This window comes from Python bivittatus, unplaced genomic scaffold (genome assembly GCF_059951505.1).
Source record: "Python bivittatus isolate LINGU-HERP-01145 unplaced genomic scaffold, Pbiv_v1 ctg000460_np1212, whole genome shotgun sequence".
Lineage (NCBI taxonomy): Eukaryota > Metazoa > Chordata > Lepidosauria > Squamata > Pythonidae > Python > Python bivittatus.
Window position 1 is genome coordinate 78001 of NW_028277060.1, and position 25065 is coordinate 103065.

At 38.4% G+C, this 25065-nt stretch overlaps 1 protein-coding gene and 2 pseudogenes across 1 annotated transcript; 1 reads left to right on the forward strand and 2 right to left on the reverse strand.

The window, feature by feature from the left end:
- The first annotated feature begins 4622 nt into the window (after window positions 1-4622).
- LOC148215871 (vomeronasal type-2 receptor 26-like) lies at window positions 4623-9251 on the forward strand. Its single transcript, XM_088141954.1, has 5 exons — window positions 4623-4706; window positions 5269-6099; window positions 7474-7701; window positions 8034-8160; window positions 8350-9251. Exons 1-5 carry the CDS (start codon window positions 4623-4625, stop codon window positions 9249-9251), a joined length of 2172 nt encoding a protein of 723 aa, XP_087998080.1.
- Window positions 9252-18278: 9027 nt separating this feature from the next.
- On the reverse strand, window positions 18279-19337 carry LOC112542827 (olfactory receptor 14A2-like; annotated as a pseudogene).
- Window positions 19338-19744: 407 nt separating this feature from the next.
- On the reverse strand, window positions 19745-20658 carry LOC148215872 (olfactory receptor 14A16-like; annotated as a pseudogene).
- Window positions 20659-25065: the final 4407 nt, after the last annotated feature.

Consider the following 25065-nt stretch of genomic DNA (forward strand, 5'->3'; position numbering starts at 1 on the left):
GACAAATTTCTCATACTGGTTCAGCTTTCCAGCTCCTTGATCTCAGCCCGGTACCCTTTCTGGAGACCTTCAGTGGCCCTGGCCACCAACTGCTGCTACTGAATGACAGTTCAGTTTGCAATAAGGCCTCCCTCATTCATGATTTAATCATTGATGAGAGGGCTGACCCAGCATTTATTACTGAGAACTGGCCGGGCCTGGGGGTAGCCATTTTGGAAATATGCCCAGTGGGGTTTTGGGTGTAGCATCATTCAAGACTTCAGGGCAGGGGTGGCGGTCTGTACATCTTTGGTGATGGTTGGGATGGCACTGCCCCAGGCAGAACCAGTGTGCAATGTGGTGGTCCTTCTAAATTCATGACTCGTGGTTGAACAGCAGGTGGCAATCATGGTTTGGAGGACCTTTGCACAGCTTCATGTTGTACGCTAGTGGCACCCTTTCCTGAATTGGGAGGCTCTTCTCATACTCAGTCATGCCCTAGACACCTCCAGATTGGCCCCCTGTAATGTGCTATAAATGGGGCTGCCCTTGAAGAGTATCTGAAAGTTTCAACTGGTGCAGAATGCAGTGGCGGGGGCAGTTATGTGTGCTCCTAGAAGAGCACATATTACACCTCTGCTCCATGAGCTGCATTGGCTGTCAGTCTGCTTCCAGGTCCAATTCAAGGTGCTGGTTTTAACCTTTAAAGCCCTTCATGCCATGGAGTCAGATTATTCATTGCACCTTTGCTGCTAATAAATTAAATCATGTAATATTGACAGCATTTTTTTAAAGAAATCAACTTTTCTATATGAACAGTCTTTTGACTTTGCCAGTGTATTCCAGTTCATCTCTCTTTTCTATGATCTGCCACTACTGGTTAGTCTACAACTGACAGAGACAAAAACAAACACCAAATAACCAAACAAAAAAAAACCCCAGAACATTTTAATATTACATGGTTTAATTTATTAGCAGCAAAGGTGCAATGATTGTTTGCTAATAGTTCTAAGTTCCTAGATAATTTAATTAAATCAAGTGATATTATTTTGCTTTTACACTCTCAGCTGTGTACTGTAAATAAAATGAATTTAAAAAAATAAATAAGAGAAACACCCTGCTGCGGCCGCCACTAGCTGCAGAACAGCTGATCCCTGTACCAGGCATCATAATTCAGCTGGTTGCAGCCAGCTCACAAAACCCAGGACATTTATATTTTAAAATGCTGTTTGGGCTATCAAAATTAAGATCAGCTTGGGGTCTAATATAATACTCTGGGTTGTGAGTTTTCCTGTTTTAATAATGATGTAACAACTTTTCAGAGCATCACATACGATAACTACTTTTTCTCCAACACACGGGGCTTATGCTAAAGTTTATTGTGTTCAGTGACCGAGGGATTAAATACCATCTGCAAAATTCTTTTACAGGTTGATCACTCCAATACAGTTTGATTGATTCATAAATTAATAAAGTCTTTAATTCCCCACCCCAATATTGGTTCATTACATTTGCAATATATCTTTTAATAAATTCTTGTTGCTGTGGTACGCAGAGGTTCTAATTTTTCCACATTTTTTTTTTCTGTTTACCTATTAATTGAAGCTCATTGCATAGGCAGGTGAATATGGAGCTACAGGGCCAAAGGAACTTGATGTGAAGGCTTTATATGCACTCTTCCACTTATGCAGCATCTGCTACCATGGCTTAGCTCTGCTCACTTCTGAGCAGTGAGAACTCCATTGCCCTGACTGATTTTGCCTGGGCTTGGAAGCGAAGAAGGGTTGGACCTTGTTAGTTCTTGGACAGGACAGCAGCAGGGATCATAGGGCTGTAGGGTAGACTGGGAAATAAAAAAAACAATCCTGGAGGTAGGCAATCTCAAACCTCTGGTAAGACTCCAGGAGGACATCCATTTAACCCCAGGAGTTCAGCTTGACTCAAAGGCAATGGCACCATTTTTGGATCACCAAGAAAGTTTAGAGCCAATGAAAAGAATATTGTGATCTCATTCTCAGGACAATGACCCCTTAAATAGTGCTTACTATAGTATACCTTTCAGTTTTAATCACTACTCTCTATTTATTGTGTCTCAAGGCTGACTTGTATATTTGTCAGGGAATTAGATGAAAAAAAGGTTCACAGCACTTTCATGGAGTCAAAAGTCAGAGGAAATCACAATTATTAAACACACACTTCTAGCCCTTTTCTCAGGAGGGATGCGCAAAATACTGAGTTGGAGAGGGCATGATTATGTTCCCAATCATTATCAAAATTACAGGTTCCTTCTTTAGCATTACTGATATTTTTGGGAAATATACACAAGACATCAATCAGACTTTACACATGTTTAGAAACTCAGTCTAATAATAGGAGTGTTTTTATCTATCTTTAAAATATCTGTTGAACAGTGTACAGAGAGCTGTCATTTGAAGTCTTTCTATTTTAATACTTATATATTCAAGACTGTCTTATCTCTAGTTCTTTCTGCAATAGTCTCTGTAATTCTTTTCTTTCTTTTCTTTCTTTTCTCCTTTCCCCTCTCACATATCTCATTCTAATTCTGGTGAATGGGAAGATATATTTTGTAAGACACACTGAGAGATATTCTCACTATGTGTGTGCTGTTTGGTTAGATTCCTTTTAAATAAGGGAATTTATCTTTCACGTGGAGAGATCACAGAAGAGAAAGTGAACAAATGGAAGCTTTATTAACATTAAGAAATTACCAACAAGACAAAGTTTTACTAATTTAATTTAACAACAATGAGAAAAATTATCCCAGTTTTCTCCTCCAAGCAAAAAAGTGAGAATCTCACAGTAGTTCCTCAGATAGATAGATGGATAGATGGATAGATATTTAATGGCAGTTGTTCAGAGAACATTAAATAACTGAAAGAAGCTGAAAGCACAGACAAACCATGCATGTATACAAATGAACTGAAAAGTAACAATGAAAAAAAAAATGGAATCTGTTTGGAGAAAATATTCCAGTACTGTGGCAACAGTCTATATGTAAGGATAATCAAAAATGATGCCACACAGTTTGATGTTGTGGAGAAAGGATATTGTTCTGTGTAGGAACATCTATCTTTTTTTGGATGGGAATTGTCAATAATAGGATGGGGGTGATAGCAGTGTTCCTCTTTTTCTTCCTATTCTGTACTATATGCAAGACAGATGCCATCAATTGTTCCATACCTGATGACCCATTCCCTATAGCCCATCAATTCTCTCAGCCAGGAAATGTTCTCATTGGGGCAATTGTCAGTCAAGCCTTCTTCTTTCACAGCAGCCCTTCCTTCACAGAAGACCCTGCTCAGACGGTGATCTATGAAGTGATGTAAGGAATACTTTTTTTTTTTTAGACCACTGAGTGCAAAATAGTTGGGGGAAAAAATTAAGCAACAGGGTTATAAAGTGATAAGTATTTGAAAATTTTCATAATCCCAGTGTCATTGGGAATTTTCTGTTAATTTGTTTGCTCTCTCTTTTAAGTATGGCTACTTATTAGAGAACTCCATCTGGTTTCTCACACTGCACTCAATCCATATATGATTCTGCTGATTTTCACCTAGATGTTTTCTGACTGCAGCCTTTGTGATTTATAAACCATTTGTAATAGTTTAGGACAATTTGTCAGTCTGCCAATTATAGGAGACTGAGCATATCATAGCTAAAGTACACCACATCTTAACACAGTGCGTCAAGTAAGTTACTGTCAAATACTTAATATTCTCTGAAACAGGGAAAGGAGGTTCTATAATAAGGCTAGATATTACAGAAGAAGAGTAGCCTGAAGAAATGGAATCAAAGCACACTACAGGTCTCTTCCAGGGGAATTTAATATTGTTGAAATTATGTCAATCTTCCTCAAACACTAGCAAGGACACAAGAAGTAGCAATCCTTTTGGTTAGGCTATATGAATGATGGAGAATATGTGTGTTTTGGGGTCTCCTCCACCCTGTCTGCTGGCTTTCAGCATTTGCAGCCTGAAGTGGCTGCCTCTCAGAGAATGGTAGGGCTGGTCCTTTGTTCTCTGTCCTTCATGGCAAGCAAACCAGGCTCTGGGATGATGTTCCTTCATCCAGGTGGGAATTTGCATAGTGTGGCTGAGTACCTCTCCTCCTTTCCCAGATATAGACTTGCACTCACTGAAGGGGGAAATCATAATGGAATGCAATGAGGGCTCAGTGATCATGTTTTACTGTGTCCTGGGTTACATGGGTTTCCTGGCTAGTGTCAGCTTTAATGTGGCTTTCCAAGCCAGGAAGTTGCCCAACAGTTTCAATGAGGCCAAATTTATCACTGTGTTCTCCTTTGGACTTCAAGGCCTACTGCTTTATAGCTTAGAGTCCCAAGATCTGAAAAATGATAGGAGAATCAAAAGACACTTTTTATGTTATTTAATTCAGTTGGTAGTTTTTATTGCAGATCTGAGACAAAGGAGTATCAGCAAATCCTTGCTTTGGTGTTTGCTGTCAAAGAAATCAACAAGCATCCTGAACTCTTACCGAACATCACTTTGGGTTTCCACATTCTGAACAATTACTTAATTGCAAGGATAACATATAAGGCAGTCTTGAGCCTCCTTTGTACATACCAGAGGTTTGTCCCAAACTTTACATGTGGCTCAAAGAAAATGTTTATTGCTGCCATTGGAGGACGTTTCACAGAAGCCTCATCCATCATGGCAACCGTTCTTGCCAACTACAAGATTCCACAGGTAGGCTCTTGAGATGGATCCCTAGAAGTCACAAATTTCTTTAAATCCTTCCATTCTGAAAAGTGTCTTTAAATTATTTTTCACAGTTAAGAACTGCACAAGGAAGAAAGTAGGAGAAAACTATGCAGGACATTACATAAATATAAATATGAATAAACTGTAGGGATGATTACATATTTAAAAACTGAGGATTCTTTGCAGTCCCCCCCAAAAGAATTGAAGATTGTCAAACATCTGTTGGCATTGAATTCCAAACATGTTGTGCCACTATACAAAATATTCGGTCTCTTCTAACTGCTGCTTGACTCCCTTCAGGTGGTCAAAGAGAAAACTCTTTTGCAGATCATAAATGCCTCACTTTCGGTCTAGTGTCATGTTTTAATTGTTTCCCCAACCAGTTAAAATGGACACATAGAAACACACAAGGAACCCATGTGAGCTGACTGCATAATATCCAGCAACACTTGAGTGTCCACATTGTACATGCAGCTATGAAGAAGACGGATCCCATTTAGTATTCTCTCTTAATACTTCTGATTATTTGCTATATATTTCCTTTCAGCTTGCTTATGGAACATTTACACCACTACATGGTGACAAAAATATATTTTCATTCTTGTACCAGATGCTCCCAAATGAACTCCATCAATATACTGGGGTTATCCGATTACTTCAGCATTTTGGGTGGACATGGATTGGGGCCTTGGCTGTGGATGATGACTATGGAGACATGTTTTTGCAGAAAATTGTACCATTGCTTTCCCAAAACAACATTTGCTTTGCTTTCATACTTAGAACACCAAAGCGGACTTATTGGGATGAATATATCCACTTGCTTTCAGTGGAGTTAAGATATGATCAACTTTTCATGGATCAAAAAGTCCAAGTGTGCTTTGTATATGGATCACCTCCATCTATGCAAAATCTGAGAGTGATAATCCTTCTATCATTGACTTCATTGCCACCTTTGGGAAAAGTGTGGATTGTTACATCGCATTGGAATTTTGAATCATTGTCCATTCAGAGACTTTGGGATATACAGAGTTTTCATGGTGCCCTATCGTTCACAGCTCGCTCAAAAGAACCACCCGGATTCCAAGAATTTGCTTACACTGTAAAGCCATCCTGGGCAAAAGAAGACAATTTCATTCAGAATTTCTGGGAGCAGGCATTTGACTGCCCATTACATATTTCAAGTGTAAATGAAGATAACCAAGTACTATGCACTGGGAATGAGAAGTTAGAGAGTCTACCCAGTACATTTTTTGAAATGAACATGAATGGTTACAATTACAACATCTACAATGCAGTCAATATCATTGCACATTCCTTGCATGAGTTACTCAAATCCAGATCCAGAGGTAGAAGATTAATGGAAGCAGAGCCATGGCAGGTACTTTATTCTCTTTCTAGTTCACAAACCTTGTGTGTTCAACAGGGCCACCATACTGTATTTCTCTGACTCCCAAGAATGCTACTGGGAATGGTGCTACCTAACACTGTAATGTTATTTACAACGACCTTGTTTCCCTAGTTAGAAGAAAACGCACTCAAAGAATATAACTACTGCTTTAAATGGTGGTGAAGCTTTTCTGTGGTGTATGAGGAAGTGCTCCTGTATTCTAGAGAATTCAAAGGGTCCACAGTCTTAATTCAAAAATGGCCATTGTTGGTTTTGCTAAAAGCTTTTCTTTTTGATATTAATTTGTTTTGGCTTCTAAAAGCGATAAAGAACATGATTGGTGATGTAGTGATGTTATGGAAGGGGGAGAGGGTAAAATATTAAGCCTTATTTAGGTGCTATTTTGGAGGTTCAGAATGCAGAAAAAGAAAGAAAACATGACTTCCAAGGTTCAGGTTGGGTTAGGAACTGAAGATGACCTTTCTATGCCAATGAGGATTGGTCACTTGGTCATTAAATTTCAGCAGCACTGAGTGTCCATTGTGTGGTGTGTTCAGATTTTATGCATCCCACAAACTGCAGGTCTCATAATTAGACTAATCTTTATGAGTCAATATCCCTCATAATGCTGAAAATTCTTGTAACAGATACTTGTCACATCACTTTTTATAATTGTTATCGGATATACTCAACATGGGTTGTAGAGATTGACAGTGAAGCAGAAAAGCTGGGAGGTTAATATTTTGGCTGATACATTTGATGGTCAGGCAATTGTCTTCACTAAGTCAAAAGAGGCCATGTGATTGCCTTCCTTAAGCATCCCTATGGTTTCTGTTCTTTTAGGCTTTTCCTGGCTTTCCAGGTGCCAGTTGACTAGTAGCTGAGCTTAGAGTCTTTCTCCATTTGGAAAAGTTAAAATAGGTTGAGGTTTGCATATCTTAGAGAAGGGCAAAGAGTGGTTGCAAAGCAGAACAAGCAAAATCCACATGACTGTTTCTTTTCGCTTATAAAATTATAAGACCTAACTGTAAAAGATATTTGAGGTGGTCCTTGTACAAAACCTGAATTATATCTCCTTCTCGAAGATAATACCTACATTCAGTATTTTGAGAAAAGGGGCTAACGTGTGAATGAGTGGTAGAGAGAAGCCTGCACTCTAAATCTCTAAGGATAATGCTCATTCATGAATCCAATGGATATGAGCTGAAAGAAGAGGCTGTGATTTTTGAAATATCTATTATCCATGATACCCTAGATCCTCAACTGTATTTTTCAAAGCAAGACTGTCTAGTTTGAAATAGTTTTATGCAGTTATCATGATTTCAAAGCCTTGCTATAACTTTTTTTTCTTTTTTTAAAATATAGTTCCACTCTTTCTTGAAAAGCATTGTATTCAATAACAGTATAGGAGACACTCTTAGTTTTGATGAAAATAGAGAATTAATTACGGGTTTTGACATTGTAAACTGGATCACTTTCCCCAATAATTCTTTTGCGCGAGTCAAGGTTGGAAGATTGGAACCTCGGGCTTCACCAGGCAGAGAATTAACACTCAATGACAATCAAATTGTATGGCACAGAAGGTTTAACCAGGTGAGAAGAAGCTCCAAACCCTCAACTAAAAATAAAGATAAAGCAATTGTCAAATACCTGGCAGTAGTTAAAAGAAAAAAGAATCTGCTTTGGACCTCTTCAGGTGCTGCATTGCAACATTTTATTTCACATATTCTAGACAGCATTAATAAGATCCTATCCAAACAAGTTTAAAGATTAATATATTTGATTGTGCCTGAAACATACAGATTGCCAATGCAGCTAGTGCCAAATCGACATCACCCCTTTCTCCTTTACCATCCCAGTTGTTGGTTCTGTACTGATATCTAGCATTTTATTACCCTGATTTCTTCATACATGTTTCTGCTTAGGTGCTGCCTCTCTTTGTGTGCAATGACCACTGCTATCCAGGCTTCAGCAGAAAGAAGAAGGAAGGAGAGCAATTTTGTTGCTACGATTGTGTGCCATGCCCAGAAGGGCAGATTTCTGACAAAATAGGTAAGACAAAGAATTGACAGAACAGTGGCTAACTGAGCAGAAAAGATCTAGCCCAGAGCCCTTATTTATTTAACTACAACAATATGAACAAAAGATAACCAGCATCGAGAACCCTAACCCTAACCCTAACCCTTATGCATTGATGGAAATCTTTATACTATGTTTAAAGAGTACTTTTCTTTTTTCCAGATACAGATGCCTGCATGAAATGTCCAGAAAATCAATATCCCAACAAGATTCACAATCAATGTATTCCCAAAGTATGGACCTATCTTTCTTGTGAAGAACCTTTGGGAATCCTCTTTATTATATTGGCTATTGTTTTCTCTATGATCACAGTTTTTATGCTCGGAATCTTTTGGATGCATCGAGAGACTCCAATTGTCAAAGCCAACAACCGAAGCCTCACTTATATCCTCCTTCTCTCCCTTCTTCTCTGCTTCCTCTGCTCCTTCCTCTTCATTGGAAGGCCTGAAAAGGTGACTTGCCTTCTCCGGCAAATGACTTTTGGCATTATCTTCTCAGTGGCCCTTTCATCTGTATTGGCAAAAACCATGACTGTGATTCTGGCCTTCATGGCAAGCAAACCAGGCTCTGGGATGAGGAAATGGTTAAGGAAAGGAGTGGCCAATTCTATTGTCCTTTTGGGTTCCTTCATCCAGGTGGGAATTTGCATAGTGTGGCTGAGAACCTCTCCTCCTTTCCCAGATGCAGACCTGCACTCACTGAAGGGAGAAATCATAATGGAATGCAATGAGGGCTCAGTGATCATGTTTTACTGTGTCCTGGGTTACATGGGTTTCCTGGCTAGTGTCAGCTTTAATGTGGCTTTCCAAGCCAGGAAGTTGCCCAACAGTTTCAATCAGGCCAAATTCATCACTTTCAGCATGGTGGTCTTTTGCAGCGTTTGGCTGTCCTTTGTTCCAACCTACCTGAGCACCAAAGGAAAATCCATGGTAGCTGTGGAGATCTTCTCCATCTTGTCCTCCAGCGCTGGCTTACTGGGATGCATATTTTCCCCTAAATGCTATATCATTTTATTGAGGCCTGAGATGAACAAGAAGCAACATTTAATAAGGAAAGAAAAATGATTTTCTTTTTGTGTTTTATTGTAGTGCATAATTCATTTAGCATCTTTAGATCCCTCCATTTCCTAAAGTTTGTTAGAGTACTTCTATATGAAAATATTTCACTGCATATTACTTTCCCTTAAAGGAATCTGAGAAAAACTCTGTGTCCATGCACAAAACAGATTTGGGGTAGAAAACAGAATGAATTTTTAGAAAGGGATGTTTTTCAACATGATCCCCTAATCTGAAAAAAGTATCATATATAAACATTGAATCTCCTGAAGGTTGATCTGTTCATAAATATTAAGGCAACCTGTTTATTTTTTGGCAAGTTGAGATTTTTTATTATTTTCATTGTGATGGATTTTGATTATCAATTATAATAAATTATAAATTTATAATAAATTATAAATTGATTTTGCCCTCCCCCCCCCAGTCATCTTGAATGTTTCTAGTAATTATGTATAGGGTTTGTTTTACAGTTTGACTTTTTAATGTATTAATTAATTTTAATTATCTATGTGATATTTTTTAATTGTTCATGGGTTTTTGGTTTTAATTGTGGGCTACCCAGAGTCACCTGTTGAGAGGGATGGGCCACATACAAATTTAATAAATAAATAAATAAATAAAAGAGATTTATTATATCTGCTATATACTGAATGTATCTCAACGGGAAGTATACTAGTTAAAATTTGTATTGATTGGAGACTTATTGCCCTCCTCCCTGGTTTTATTGGCATCACTACAACAAATGAAGATTTAAAAGAAGGTCTGTATAATTTGTGTTTTGTAAACCATGCATTATGGGTTTAGAAGCCAGCTGTAGCTTATTCAGTAAACCAGTATCTCTCAACCTTGGCAATTTTAAGATGTGTGGACTTAAAATCCCAGAATTCCCCAGCCAGCATGATCAACATTTAAGCAAATCATGTCTTAGCATCTTATGTGAATCCCATCTCATACTGATCCTTTTATCCAGGGTGGCCTCTGAAATATATTCACAGAATGCAGTTGACTGAAACTCCTGAGGCCAACTGTTCACTCTCTTCAATTTATTTTATAGCTGCCAACAGAACAACCTGGGTATATTCATGAAGTCACCAAGTACTAGTCTTCTGGATCCATACTTTGTTTCACATGTGTATTAGAGGTGGTACTTGTTCTCTCTCTCCCTCTCTCCCTCTCCCTCTCTCATTGTTATTAAAAAGAATTCACTTAGAGAAAAATCGGCTTGTGTAGATGGAATAATTCTGAATGAAATCAATGAGATTTCCTCTTCAATGGCACTTATGAATGAAATTTATCAGTTTAATCAAAGAAGCTGGAGCTAATGGCAATGAAAAAGACTTTGGAATGTCACTCAGAAGGAGGACATGAAGGTTTCTGGTTAAGATGGTGGAGAAAGAAGGAGCCATCGTTGGGCTGTCCTCTTGATTGTTTGCTTGCTGTGGTATGGTGGTGAGGATGCTGCTGGAGCACTTGCCTGGTTCTGCTTGGGCTGGAGAATGGCAGCAGAAGTCAAACAGTTGGAAATCGAGTGGAGCGCAGCAGAATCGAGGATGGCCCACCTATTCATTGTTGTGTTTGCAGATTTTATGTATTTTTACAGCATTTTGCTGCATTTTGTGGCATTTGACTAGCCACGTTTGCTGAGCTGTCCCTGTTCTTGGCTTGTCAGAATAGATGGACTGGATGGTGGCTTTTCAGATTTGTCAGCGGTTTTAGGCTGCTTTTTGAAGGACTGGGGTGACGAGCAGGCTGGAGGACAGACCATGCTGGACTTAGCTTGCTGTGCTGCTTGCTCCGCTATCTGCATTTGTGGACTTGGTTTGTGTTTGCCGCCTGATTCAGCTGTGTGGAGACAGGTCCTTTTACATCTTTTGCTTCTGCTGCTGCTGGACACTGCTGGATGCTGCAGGGCACTTTTGCTATTGTTTGTCCCTTCCTGTATTATTTACTTTGCTCGTTGTTGGGGCTTTGGAGGTGTGTGCTGTGGTTGGGCAGGGGGGATTACAGTAGAGTGACAGGCTGCTATGGACCCCATCTCCTCTGTAGAGACCACATTGCTTCCCTCTGACTTCACCCAGTATAGGATGGCATAGAGGAAGGAAGGAAGAAAACAACCCAGTGCCCTCTCCTGGTTGTGACTGGATGTTGATTTCTTCTAGAGCCAGAATAGGAATTGGCAGGGTGTGATTGGAAGGAAGCCCCTCCCAGCTGGTGAGAGCAGCAGGGGTGGCTCTTGTGATGGTTAGGTTGTATGAATGTGTTGTTGTGTGTGAGTGTGCTGTAGTGAGTGGGGAGGTGGTGGCTGGGTACCCTGCTGGTACTGAATGCTCATGAAGCTAAAGTGCCCCGAGGTGCCTGGTTTCCTTTCCCAGGGATGTATGGAGAGGACAACAGGAGGTTTCTGGTCTTGGGTCTTGGGGGGCTTAAATGTGGAGATGGGGATGCCACTGGGGACGGAGGCCAGCCATAGTATAATGGTGGTGATGGGTATGGGGAGACAAGGATCAGGCCATTCTTGGGGAATGTGATGTAAGGAGCGCTGCGTTCAGCACTGAACAAACACCTTGTGAGACACAAGCTCAGACGAAAGTTAGTCTACTCAGGTGTAATACGTAATGGTTACAGACAAAGCCAGGATAGGCTTGGAGTGGTTTCTTACAGTCTTTTTATAGGGTCCCCCCCCTTGACCCACAGTACCCCTCAGTTCCACCCCTTGCCCTTGCCCTGAGCTGCCCATCTGTTCATGGCGATCTTCCTTCCCCTCACCTTGATGGCAGATTCAGATGGTTTCTATTGTGTTCTGATCTGCTTCTTTTGTCTCTCCTGCCCTTGCATTCCTGGGGCTTTTCTTGTGGTGGTTGTTTTAATTGCCCGCTGTTTGCTATGCTTCCAGAGTATTGTAAGCTGGAGTTGCCTGGGGCACCTGGGAAGCCGGCTGCGCTACAGTGTTGCCGCTTCTTAATTGCCTGCCCTCTGCTGGTAGTTAACTTGTGGTTGCATTGTTTACTTGCCCTGATTATCTTTTGCCTGAAGTGGTGAAATTGACCAATGGTACTGCGCTGCTGTGCTAGGCTGAATCTGACACATGAGACCAATGTCTCATACTGGTTCCATTTTCTAGCTCCTTGATCTCAGCCCTGGTACCCTTTCTGTAGATCTTCAGTGGCCCTGGCCTCTAGCTGCTGCTACTGAAAGCCAGGTTAGTCTGCAATAAGGCCTCCCTCTTTAATGATTGATGAGAGGGGCGACCTGGCATGTATTACCAAGAACTGGCTGGGTCCAGAAAATGCATAGTGTAATGGAATATATGGAGTCCTTCGGGTTCTCTGAGCTTGGTTCCTTTCTTCCAAACGTTTCATTACCCATCTAGGTAACATCTTCAGTGCTAAAATGGGATGGGGTTTGCTCTCTATTTATGTGCTGTGGCCTGCTTTGCCAATGCTGTGGGGGTGGGGGTTTTGTTTTGCTCCTCTGGTAGTTCTTTGATTGGCATGTTTTTGCTGCTTGATTGCGTGCCTGGTGGTAACCTTTGCTCATCTGGGTGATGATTGCGGGTGTTGCTTGCTGGTGATTGATTGCTGGTGAGGCAATCTTTTGGTCTTTTGTCTCTTTTAAATAATATGTAGATGATGTTTATCTCTATGTGTCTGTTAATTGCTGCCTTGTCTGAATACCAGGCTTCCAAGAATTCTCTTGGATATTTGGATTTAGCTTGGTCTAAAATGCTGACAATTCCCCCAGTTTTTGGGGGAAAAGTATTTACAGTGAATAGAGACTTTTGATGCAACAGAGAAACTAATACCAACCGAGTGAGTGGACCTTCATTATATGAGTGGACCTTTATCATATGCTATGAAAGTAGCATATGTTGCTAAATGAACTCAGTCATGTACTGAACAACTTGAAAATGTCAGTTTGTTCTAAGTGATATAGGGACATTATAATAATTTAAGAAGATTGGCATTGTAATTCTGTCCTTGTGGAGTTAGCAATATATGTCAGTGTGCTCCATATAAAATAAATGATAATAGGTAATAATAAGCAAATTTAGTAATATGACAAATAATATGAAATAAAATGTACAATTAAAAGAAATGCACTAATTTCCTTGATGCACATTTGCTATTACTGTGTTCTATGTTCTATTAAGTTATCTTCTTTAATAACACAATAAAATATAGATCTTTTGTTAATGAAAATTAAAGATCTATTTTAATTCTGCTTCAAACTAAGTATATTATTTTAAAGAAGAATTTTTAAATTGAACACAGATTATTTTAAATAACTTGCAGTAACTGGAACTTGGAAGAACACTTTGTTCTATTAGAAAAATTAATATTGGAAATTCTTTTAATGACATCTAAGGAAGGATCAGAATCTGTTCATCAGTCAATAGCAAACAATTTTTCTTTCATTTTAAATGTGCTTGTTATGTAATCACTTAAAATCACAATATGTGTATGTATATACAAAAATACACTTACATACTTTGTTCTCTTTAGGCATATTCCCCAATGTCTCATTATCTTCTAAAGTTACATCACTCCTAAAACTCAGAACATAGTGACTTGTAGTAGATGTATACACAACAGTGGGGAACAATTATTTTATGGGTGTTCTGTCAGGTTCAGCCAAAGAATCACAAGAGACAGTCCAGAAATCAGCTCAGCTTCTTTATCAGCTTGCACCTAATAGACAGAATCTCGCCAGACTAACTCTAATCCCCCAACGACAGCAACTATAACCACCATGCCCTTAGGGAGGGGCCAGTCTCTTTCTCTTGACTTTCACAAAGTCCATCTTGGGGCTGAGGAGGTGCTTCCCTTGGAATATGTCTCTCCCCTCCCTGTAACCTTGAAGCTCCATTCCAGAATCCTCCCCACTCATGCCTTCCATCACAGGTTCATAGAAAATACTTGGAAAGAGAAAATAGGTTTGCTTAATATACAGGGCAAGATATTATCATAGGTCAACCATTGTTTTATTATCTATGTGTTTCTGGTGAACATAATAGTGACATAGTTCTTACTTGCCCACAGCTGAAGACCTGCCTTATATAGTATTTCTTCTGGTGATATACACATTTCAAAAATGACAAATGACCATACAAACACCCACACATGGACATGGAGATATACCCATAGAGATAGATATGCATGTAGGAGGCTTCTGGGTAGAACAATGGCAGGCTAACACACCTCTGCTAAATGGCAGAGATGATGCTGAGGAAATGGTTGGTAGCTGGCCTTTATGCCTGAGCAAATGGAGCTTCCCAGGACAGGGAGAAAAGTGTGATATTCCCATCTGTGCTTCAGAGGGCTCCTCCTTGAGAGAAAACTGGCAAGATCCGAAGGTTATTTTCAGGTACTGTTGAGTAGAGTACCAGGATCTGCAGAAGACAACATCAGGCAGAGACTGTTAACAGAGACTGGGCTCATTGAGTCTACTTTCTACAGTAATTTTTTTGAGAAAAAGTATTTACAATGAATAGAGATTTTTGATGCAACAGAGAAACTAATACCAACTGGGTGAGTGGACCTTCATCGTATGAGTGGACCTTTATCATATCCATGCCATCCAAACCTCAGGTCATTATCATCTAGCTCTGAAAGTCTCTTGTTTCTCAGCAATATCCATTCTTTCACTCAGACCAAACAACAAGCAGTGAAATACAATTTCAAACACAGTAAACCCAATCTTCCTCTTTCCTTTGCATCTTGTAACATTTTATATTTAACTTGTGGTTATTTCTCTTGCCATATAAATTTATATATATCTTTCTACCACTGTTTGAATAATGAATCAGTTGTCAAAACAGCTATTGTCTGAAACAAAAACCAAAAAAATCATTCTTGGCAAAACAGAGATCCTCCCCAACAATGACAATTTTAATTTCTCCCATCTTGACATGTCCTTCTCATTCCATGTCTTAACATAATTATTTTGAAATAGCATGCAATTCATATTTGTCATATTTTCTTTTTTATTCTTAACTCCCCTAATTCTCTCATCTTCTCTTATGTCTCTATTCAGGACCTCAAGAACTAAAATGAACCAAAGTGTAAACATCCTTGTTTAGTCTATTTTTGAATCTCACAAGGTTTTATTAGTTCTCCACTAACAATTATTTGCGCTTTCTGAGAAGTGTAAATCAATCTTACCTATTTAATGAAATTATCTCCAAGGTCCACATGTTCCATAACTCTAAACAAAAAGTCCAATTCAAATTGTCAAAAGCCTTCTCTGCATCTAAGAATACATGCAATGCAGCTTCTTTTTTCATTATGTTGCTCCAAGGTACCCAAAATATCCAAAACATTTCTAATGTTATTCTTGTAATTGTCTTTTAGGTAAAAATCCACATTCATCATCATGATTAAAATTCTGTAAAATTATCTTCAACTTTTCAGCCAAAATCATGGTAAACAGCTTATAGTCATTATTCAGTAATGATATTGTTCAATACTTTCTTGTAAAAGTCAAACCTTATCCCTTTTTAGGTATTAAAGTTTAAGTTAAGGTCATCTTCAGACATTAATAATAAGAGGTCAGAACCCTTCTGGACCAGGTACCTTTCCTGTTTGAGTCTTTTTGATATCTTCATGCAGCTCCCTTATTGTTATAGGTCCATTCAAAATTTGTCTCTAATTATGTGTAATCTTTGGTAAATTCTGTTTATGCAAGAATTTATACACTTTTTCTGAGGAAATTTCTTGAGCTTTGGATAAAGTACTGTAGTATAATACTGGTTATGCATTTTCCCCATATTCACATTATCTGTTCTTACATTATTCCCTTCATGTAACTTTATTATCACTTTCTTTTCTTTTTCTTCTTGCAACTTGTATGCCATCCATCTCTGTGGTTTATTTCCAAGTTCAACATTTCTTTGTTTTGCATAATGCATCTTTATTTCCATCTCTCACTGTTAATATAGATAGTTGCCTTTGTAAAAGTTTGATTTGGTGAGTTATAGTTACTATCCCTGGAGATGTTTTAAATTCTTCCTTTTTTAAATCTTAAATTCACTATTGCATTATATAAAACATCCTCTTATAAAAGCTTTACTTGCATCCCAAACAATCCTTACTTCTGTAGCTTTATTGAGAGTATTCTAAAAAAAATCCTTTAACGTCTCTTTACAATCCTTCACCACCATTTCTTTTGTAATAACAACTCATTCAGTCTCCACCTAAAAGATCCCTTTTTCCTTTTAAAAATTAAAGTCACAGGATTGTGATGTGAAAAAATCTTTGGTAATATCTCCACTTTATAGACATTATTAGTCAAAGAAATCTGAATCATATCTATTCTTAGAAAAAGACCTATGTCTTTCAGAAAAATAAGTATATTCTTTTGAATCTCCATTTTTATGTCTCCATGCATCAACAAGCTCCAAATTATTCATTAAAAATAATTTAAAAAACTTTGGTCATTTACCCTGAGTTATTTTAATATTTTTCTTAAAAATTGTTTTTGTGGGGAAACCATTCCATTCTAATCCCCTAGGAGATACCATTTTTCATATGTAAAATCCAATAATTTATCCATAAGACCTTTGCAAAATGCTGTTTCATCTTCATTTGGGACATAAATTCCCAATATCAAAGTCTGAGCCCTCTGTGTGTTGGCTTCTAACCCAAGATATCTGCCATAATGATCTGTCAATATAAGTTTGGATACAGTTGGGGTTTTATAGACAAAAAAACAAAAAACAAAAAACTGCATTTATTTTAATCCTACTGAAATAAATTTCTCTCCCAGATTTTTGTGACTTAAATATTTTTTTCCTAACTTGTTTCTTTTAGGCAAATGACATCTTCTTTTAACTTTTTCAACTAATGATCCCCCCCCTTTTGAGAGGCATTTGCCCCATTTATATTGCACATTAAGCATTTATACTGCTTAACAAGATCTTGGAAAACTGGGTTTCAGGAAATAATTGGCACTGACAAGGCTGTTAAGTTTAACAATAATAGCTGTAAATGGAATAACAACAACAATAATTATCAGTCACAGATCAGGGCTTCCTTAACCATAAAAGCATAAATGTAGATAATGAAAATCTTATAAGCTTAGTAGAAGAATAAATTTTAAAAAAATTAAGAATGTTTAGAGTTTAAAGGTGAGAGTGAGGTTTATGACCCTATTCTGCAAAGCCTTACTTCTTCAGCTATGTAAAATCAACCTGAGGTTACCATGGCTGTGTTTTGTCTCTAGGCAACTGACATGAAAACAAAGGCCCAAGAGATGTCTCTCATGCATCAGCATGACATCACAAAGGGGAATCTGCGGTCTCCATGCAGACTACTTCATCACAAGTCTGGGCTGGCAATTCAGGAACCTAACTGAGTCAAGGCTTAGACTGAAAGCAACTGTTATATGCTGCTTTGGTTCTAGAGAAAGTAGACCTAAGAGAGAGCGATCAGAAATGCTGGTAGGACCTCAGATTATGCCAATAGTTTCCAGGTCTATTTTCTGAAATGTTATACTTTTTTTAGTTTCTGTATTTTAAAAAGCAAACTTTAACAGGTGATAGAGATTTTTTAGTTTGTCAAATATATGTCTGTATTATAATGATTATTTGCATTATTTGCATTTGCATCCAGAGTTCAAGCTGGATCTAGAGAAACTTTCAATGGATAAATGTCCTTGGAGATGAATATGAGTAGAAACAGGACTTATCTTTAATTATCTTGTACATGATTACAGTCATAATTAATATTTTATCACCTCTGATCATTGGAACATTGGAGTTGCCTAACCAAAATTGGAGTGAAGTAGGATTTTTCTCGCTCTTCTCATTCCTCCTGAAATCCACCTGATAGGAATGGGAATAGCTCAGGATAGGGGATTGTAGCTTACCAACTTCTCAAGTGGTAAAGTACAATCTGGAAGGACATGATAAGACTCTATCTGTATCTCAGCTGTGTTTCCCTTTGGAATTGCTTTCCCTTCCTGAGAAAACTGAGGGCAAAAAATGTAGAAAGCTCAATGCCAAGAGAATCAAACAGAAAATATAGCTGAAAGAAAATGTCAGAATCTCCACAGGACGAGTTTGATATTCTTATTTTTCATACTATAAATGATTGGATTGACCAGGGCTGGAAGTAAGGAATATAGGACAGTGAATGCTACATCTAAGTAAGTTGGGGTGTTAGAGGGAGGTCTCACGTAAACCAAGCATGAAGTTACCAAGAACATACAAAAGATTATAAGGTGGGGAAGACAAGTAGAAAAGGCCTTCTTCCTTCCTTTCACAGAAGGGATTCTCAACACTGCCTTAAAGATCATGGCATAAGAAACAATTATCAAAATAAAAGAACCTAATCCTCTAGTGAAACTGGCCACAAGAGCTCCAAATTTAAAGAGATTGAAGCCACAGCAAGGTAGCTTTAGCAATTGTGGAATTTCACAGAAAAACTGGTTAACAACATTAGAACAGAAAGGGATGGAAAAAGTGCCAGTGGTATGCAATGTTCCACAGAGAAGACCTGTAACCCCCACTAGAATCACTATTTTAGTCCAGGGTTTCCAATTCATCACCATCTCCTAGAGCAGTGGATTGCAAATGGCAAGATACCGATCATAGGCCATGACTGTCAGGAGGGAGAAATCAGAACCTTCAAAGGAGACAAAGATAAAGACTTGTGCAAAGCAACCAAAGTAAGAGGTATTTCTAGTATCCATGAGAGAATTTATTATCGATTTGGGGACAATGACTGAAACAATGCCCAGGTCCTGCACTGCCAAATTCATTAGAAAGAAGTACATGGGGCTGTGCAGTCGATAGTCAAAAGTTACTACAGAGATGTTGAGAAGACTAGCTGTTGCTGTTGCCAGGTATAGTATGAAGAATAAGAAGAAATGTAGAAGTTGATGATGCTGATTTTCTGAGAATTCCAGAAGCAGAAAGTAAGACACGGTGGTTTCATTATCCACATCTGACTGGCCACTGAGATAAATGCCACATCTGGGAATCAGAGGTGAGAGATACTATTCAATAAAACAATGAACCTACATTTTGATACATACTGGAAACAAAAAGGAAAAATATAAGACAAACATGACATCAATTAGAAGAGGACCAGCCATTGAAAGAATGTCTATGTCCAATCCAAGCACTTCTCATATATTTCAATCCATCATTTACTAAAGTACCAATCACAAATATCTTTTTGTTTTCCTTCTTCCATCCCAGTCCTTTTCCTTGTTACAATTGTTAAAACACTTGCCTAGCATTTGGAAGTGTCTGCCAACACCATTTTTAGCCATGGAAGTAAAGTGCATCTGGTAAAGTGCATTGGCAGTAATTAGGGAGCAAGATTTTTGTTCAGCAACTTCTGGACTTCTACCCTTCTTCTGGTTTGAGAGGTAAGATTTGCCTCCATTCCAGCTGTGTCTCACTTTCTAACTTATTCCTTTATTCAGAGAAGTAAAGGAAAAGACAAGAACATGCAAAATTGTGGTGAACAGAAAGAAAACAACATTAAAAGAAAATGTCAGAATCTCCACAGTTTAAACAGGAAAAGTTTGATCTTCTTATTTCTCATGCTATAGATGATTGGATTGAAAAGGGGTGGAAGAATGGAATACATAACAGTCAACCCAAAATCTAAGTAAGATGGGGTGTTAGAGGGAGGTCTCAGGTAGGCAAAGAATCCAGTTAATAAAACCAGAGACACTACTATAAGGTGGGGAATACAGGTTGATAAGGCTTTTGCCTTCCTTGTTCAGAAGGGATTCTTAGCACTGCCTTGAAGATCATGGCATAAGATACAATAATAAAAGTAAAACAACCTAGTCCTGCAATGGCACTGGCCACAAGAACTCCAACTTCAACCAGACTGAAGCCAGAGCAGGATAGCTTTAGCAACTCTGGAATTTCACAGAAAAACTGGTTGATAACATTAGAACAGAAAGGGATGGAAAAGATACCACTGGTATGCAACATTCCATAGAGAAGACTTGTGACCCACACCAGAATCATTATTTTGGTGCAGGCTTTCCAATTCATCACCATCTCATAGTGTAGTGGATTGCAAATTGCAACATACCGATCATAGGCCATGACTGTCAGGAGGGAGATATCTGATGCTTCAAAAGAAATAAAGAGAAGGACTTGAGCAACACAACCGAAGTAAAAGATGTGTCTGGTGCCCATGAGGGAATTCACCATGGATTTGGGGAGAATGACTGAAACAATGCCCAGGTCCTGCACTGCCAAATTCATTAGAAAGAAGTACATGGGGCTGTGCAGTTGATGGTCAAAAGCTACTACAGAGATGATGAGAAGATTTGCTGTTGCAGTTGCCAAGTATAATATCAAGAAGAAGAAGAAATGTAGAAGCTGCAGATGCTGATTTTCTGAGAATTCCAGGAGCAGAAAGTAAGACATGGTGGTTTGATTCTCCATGTTTAACTGAGGACATACCTGCAAGTAAGCACAGGTGAGACACATTATTAGAGAAAAACTATCTAGGTATGCTATGTGTGGTGCCTTGATCTGCAGAAAAGGCATGATACAAAGCTGGAAAGTAAACTCATACTAAAAAGGGTTATAGTGATGCTTGATGGTGGAGACTCCCTAATTGCATAAATGTGTGTAAGATGCACCTGCACTCATGACACATATGTGAAGGGAGACTGTGTGTGAGTGTGTGTGTGTGAGAGAGAGAGAGAGAGAGAGAGAGAGGCAGAATAATTTTCTGAGAAGATAGAGCTTTACTTAGGACATCTGTTCCATGATTTACACTTCCTCCTTGAAACTGTACCCCCACTTTAACTCATCTGCTTCAATGTAACATTAAATTTAAACAAAGAGTTAAAAAAGATATTCCCAGTAGTCAGACTTTTTTAGTTAGAACTGACAACCTTCTGATCTAAAAGGAACCTGGCAGGAAAACCTAACTGGGAAACGGATCCAAGTTTGAAGACAGTGGGGTGCCTTCACTAGTCCCTTCAGTGGGACCCTGTGTACTATAATTTCAGTAGCTACAGGGAATAAAATAAAATAAAATAAAATAAAATAAAATGAGCATGAAACTGAGCAAACTCAGGGAGGCAGTGAAGGACAGGAAGGCCTGGCGCAATATGGTTCATGGGGTCACGAAGAGTCGGACACGACTTAACGACTAAACAACAACAGGGAATAAAAATAATATTAAAAAGCACCCCAGTTTGACCTTTTGAGGGTAAAAGTATGGCAGATGTGGCAAAAAGATATTTGCAAAAAGAAGGTTGTCAGAGCCATAAACCTTTCCCGGTCATTACTTCTGTTAGTCAGAACAATGTGCATCATCCTGTCAAGGCCTCATCTGCTCTTCCATGAAATGTCTTTCTTAATCAAAAGGAGTCTGAAATAGTTCTCATCTTCTGTTTGCTTCTTTTCCCTCATTCCCCTGCCCCCCCGAAAGAATTAATTGTACTAGTGATCCTTCTGCTCCAGGACAGAAATCTCTTAGGAAATGAGCAGGAAAGCCCCATCTCATTAGGTCACTTGCTGTTGCTCTAGTGCTCTCTTCTTTTCTGTTTTATTCATTGCTGAAGCTGTTCAAAGAAATGTAAAGAGGAATACCCAGCTGTGACTTTTTCCACTCACATTCCAGCTTTTGCTTTTCCCAGAGAGAAGCCTGAACTTCTCCCTGAAGCCAGAGCCCTCTCTCAACTGAACTTCAGCCCAACCGGTGTGACCCTGTCAGGGTCCTCTTCTATGTTTGATTTACAGTATCAACCCAAAGAAGTGGTTGTGTCTTATAGAAATTGTGCAAAAATCTTCCAGTATTTTCCTTTCTACACTTTGGAAGCATAACTTTCCTGGGCCACCAAGTTGAATTTTATTGTCTGAAAGAGCCACCTAGCTTTATCTGAGCAGCTGGATCTAGAATAAGATGAAAGAGTGGCATACCAATACTTAGTCTTTGAACTGGCCTTAGTCCAAGGGTACCACGGTTTCAGAAAACCAAGAAGCACACTGAGCAAACCCAATCAAAGAGCACTGGCAAAGCAGTTGTTGGATAGGAAGCCCTGATCTTCCTTGCCTTCCAAATGTTGGAAGATACTTCTAATGCTTCAAAGACTAGAATTCTGTCCACAGGTTCCAAAGAAAAGTGATTCTCCCATCATCTCTTCAGTGCAGAAGCTTGATCCTTATTTAATTCTCCATTCTCAAGAGAAGGGGTACCTTCTGCGAAGTTGTGCATCTGAAAGCTAGATCTTACGAATTGATCTTGATCTTTGCAATATCAGGAAATTTCCAAAATTCTGCCTTTGTTTCAGCAAGACTCTGTTTCTCTTTTTTGCCTTCTATAGATGAATACTTAGTGAATTGCTTCTTTGAAGTTCCCATTTCCCTTGCTTCCCCCTGAACTCCATGTTTTATATCTGAGCAGATTTAATATATTATTCTTTAGAAACCTTTTCTCACTCAATTAAATAATGTATTACATTCTGGCAAATTATTACTGCTATGCATGTGCATTGAAGTATTATTTGTGCTGTATTCCCATAAATTGTCAACTGCTAATTATTTGATTACCTTTATATCATTTCTTTCAAATAATAGCTACTATAAGTTTTAGGCTATACCAAATAAAAACATACCTTCATTTTTGGACTTCTGGAATGCATAAGCCTGTTCGGTAATCTGTGATACAAAAATTCTAACAGAGGAGCTGCTTTGGCAGGCCTTAGTTGGTAATACAGTATAACTGGTATCTCCATATTCACCCGGTGCTATTTCAAATTATGTGTAGACGGTATAGAGACCATGGCCTTGATCGAGGGAGGGAAGATCCATTTCCAAGGGACAAAGAGATAAACATGTCTTAAGTCCATATGAAGTAAGAGTTTATGAAAAGCCTCAGACAGGCAACCCCCTAATTCACACTGAAGATAACAGAGGGAGGAGGGGAAGCACATTCAGACTAGCAAGATTTTGTTACCATAACCATTCTAATGAAAATCATTTTTGGGCTATGCAGTATCTGTTTCTTTTTCTGGTCCACCCTGAAGGGCTGACATTTTGGGATTAAAGTACATTTCTAACAGGAGATGTGAGGAAGAAGGAAGATACATTAATACATCTTCTCTCCCAACCAACTTTAGTTTTAAGGGAATGTAGAACTAGGTAGAAGCTGGCTTTCTCCCATCTCTGTGTCCTAGCTTTCCAAGAGTCAAATGAAGAATCTAAGAGCAGAATACCTATTTATCACTTTTTATTACATTGGTTCTATTTAACTACTACATTTCTTTGATCTATGAGACAAAACTTACTGACCAAATAATTGTGTTTATTTGGATTGGCAATAATTATGGAAGAGAAGGTGATTGGCCCTCACTGGTAGTTTTAAAGCTGTCTGTAAAAGAGGACTTTAATTTGGATCTGCACCATGAGCAGGGAATTGGATTCAATAATCTAAATCACTACCTCCATTCTTGGACATGCTTCTTCAGTTCTATACCGCTCACACTTTTCTCAAAGGTTATTATTTATACTATTTTATTGTAGCATAATAATGTGCTGCCTTAATGGTGTCTTTAAAAGTGTTATTCCCCTTCTTGCCAGACCATTGATTGATAAGTGTTAGACTACTAGATGTATGCTTTCCCTGAATTTATTCCCAGGCATGATATAGTTCACTCTCTCTCTCTCTCATTAAAAAAAAATTAAATCTTCCTATCAAATAAGACCAAAAGAAGGGGTTTTTTTTCCCAGTAAATTTTAACTAAATGTTAGATGGACATTTTACCCTGCCATAACCAATGATATTTTAAAAGATCAGCATCCCCATTGAGTAATATGACTCAAACATTTATCAGTAATGAAAAAACAATTTCAGAAATGTCACCATCCATTGTCCCCTTAAGTGCAAACAGATCTAAAAATAATGCCAGCGATTCATAATATCTTTAATATGTGTCTAAATTTCTCAGAATAATCCCTCTTTGTTTTCTCCTGCCCTATAACTTGTTCTATTATAGCAGAGCATTAGTTTTTGTTTTCATTACTTTACATCCTCATCCCAATGTCAGAATTATATAGTAGACGCTAACAAATTGTTGAGTCATGCATATTTAACTAAATGCCATTTTGCCTTTCCAGAAAGCAAAAGATATAGCTTTTTTGTTAAATGTTCTATATACAAATCACTTACTACTTTTCTTCATTGAATTTGTGTCTTCTGATGTATCCTCTTTAGACTCTTAAGTATAAGTGCAGTATTGGATAAATACTATCCAAATCTTGTTGGGTAATGTACATATGTATCATCAGTGGGCAAGGTTGAATTTATATTCAGCAAGCGTATTAATCATTTTGTTGTTTCCTCTCAAGACTTAATTACACAGCATAAGACCTTAGAGTCAAAATCAGACAAAATATTAAAACGACATCATGCATCTATGATCTGGTTAATATAATTAGCAATTAGTAACTTCTAAGCTATCCAACGTTCAGGATATGGATTAAGTGGAAGGAAGATATGCATGAAGCATGTGCTAGGAAGGCAGATCTCATCGCCTGGGGTTCTATTTTATATCTACTCTTTTAAGAGGTTCCATCACTGTCAGCCTTCTTGAGGTAGACCAGATCAGCAAAGACCCTCCACAGGAAGACCAGATTTACAGTATACCTCTTATTGAGATAAAAGCTATAGTAACAAAAACTCTGCAAGTCTGCAAGTCTGACTGTGCTTCTCCTTCCTTCTTTCCCTGGGAAGTGCCCTCAGTGAATCAGGGAAAGGAGTCATCCTGAATGTCTTCTTAATGCTATCTCCCTTCCTAGGACTTAAGGAAGGCTTTCTGTCCTCTTTATTTACACAAT

Excerpts from the sequence above, each read along its gene's own strand:
- LOC148215871 (XM_088141954.1), top strand. The coding sequence starts at position 4,623 with ATGTTTATTGCTGCCATTGGAGGACGTTTCACAGAAGCCTCATCCATC. Across the intron at positions 4,707-5,268 it reads CCAACTACAAGATTCCACAG|CTTGCTTATGGAACATTTAC; the intron begins GTAGGCTCTTGA and ends ATTTCCTTTCAG. Across the intron at positions 6,100-7,473 it reads TGGAAGCAGAGCCATGGCAG|TTCCACTCTTTCTTGAAAAG; the intron begins GTACTTTATTCT and ends TTTAAAATATAG.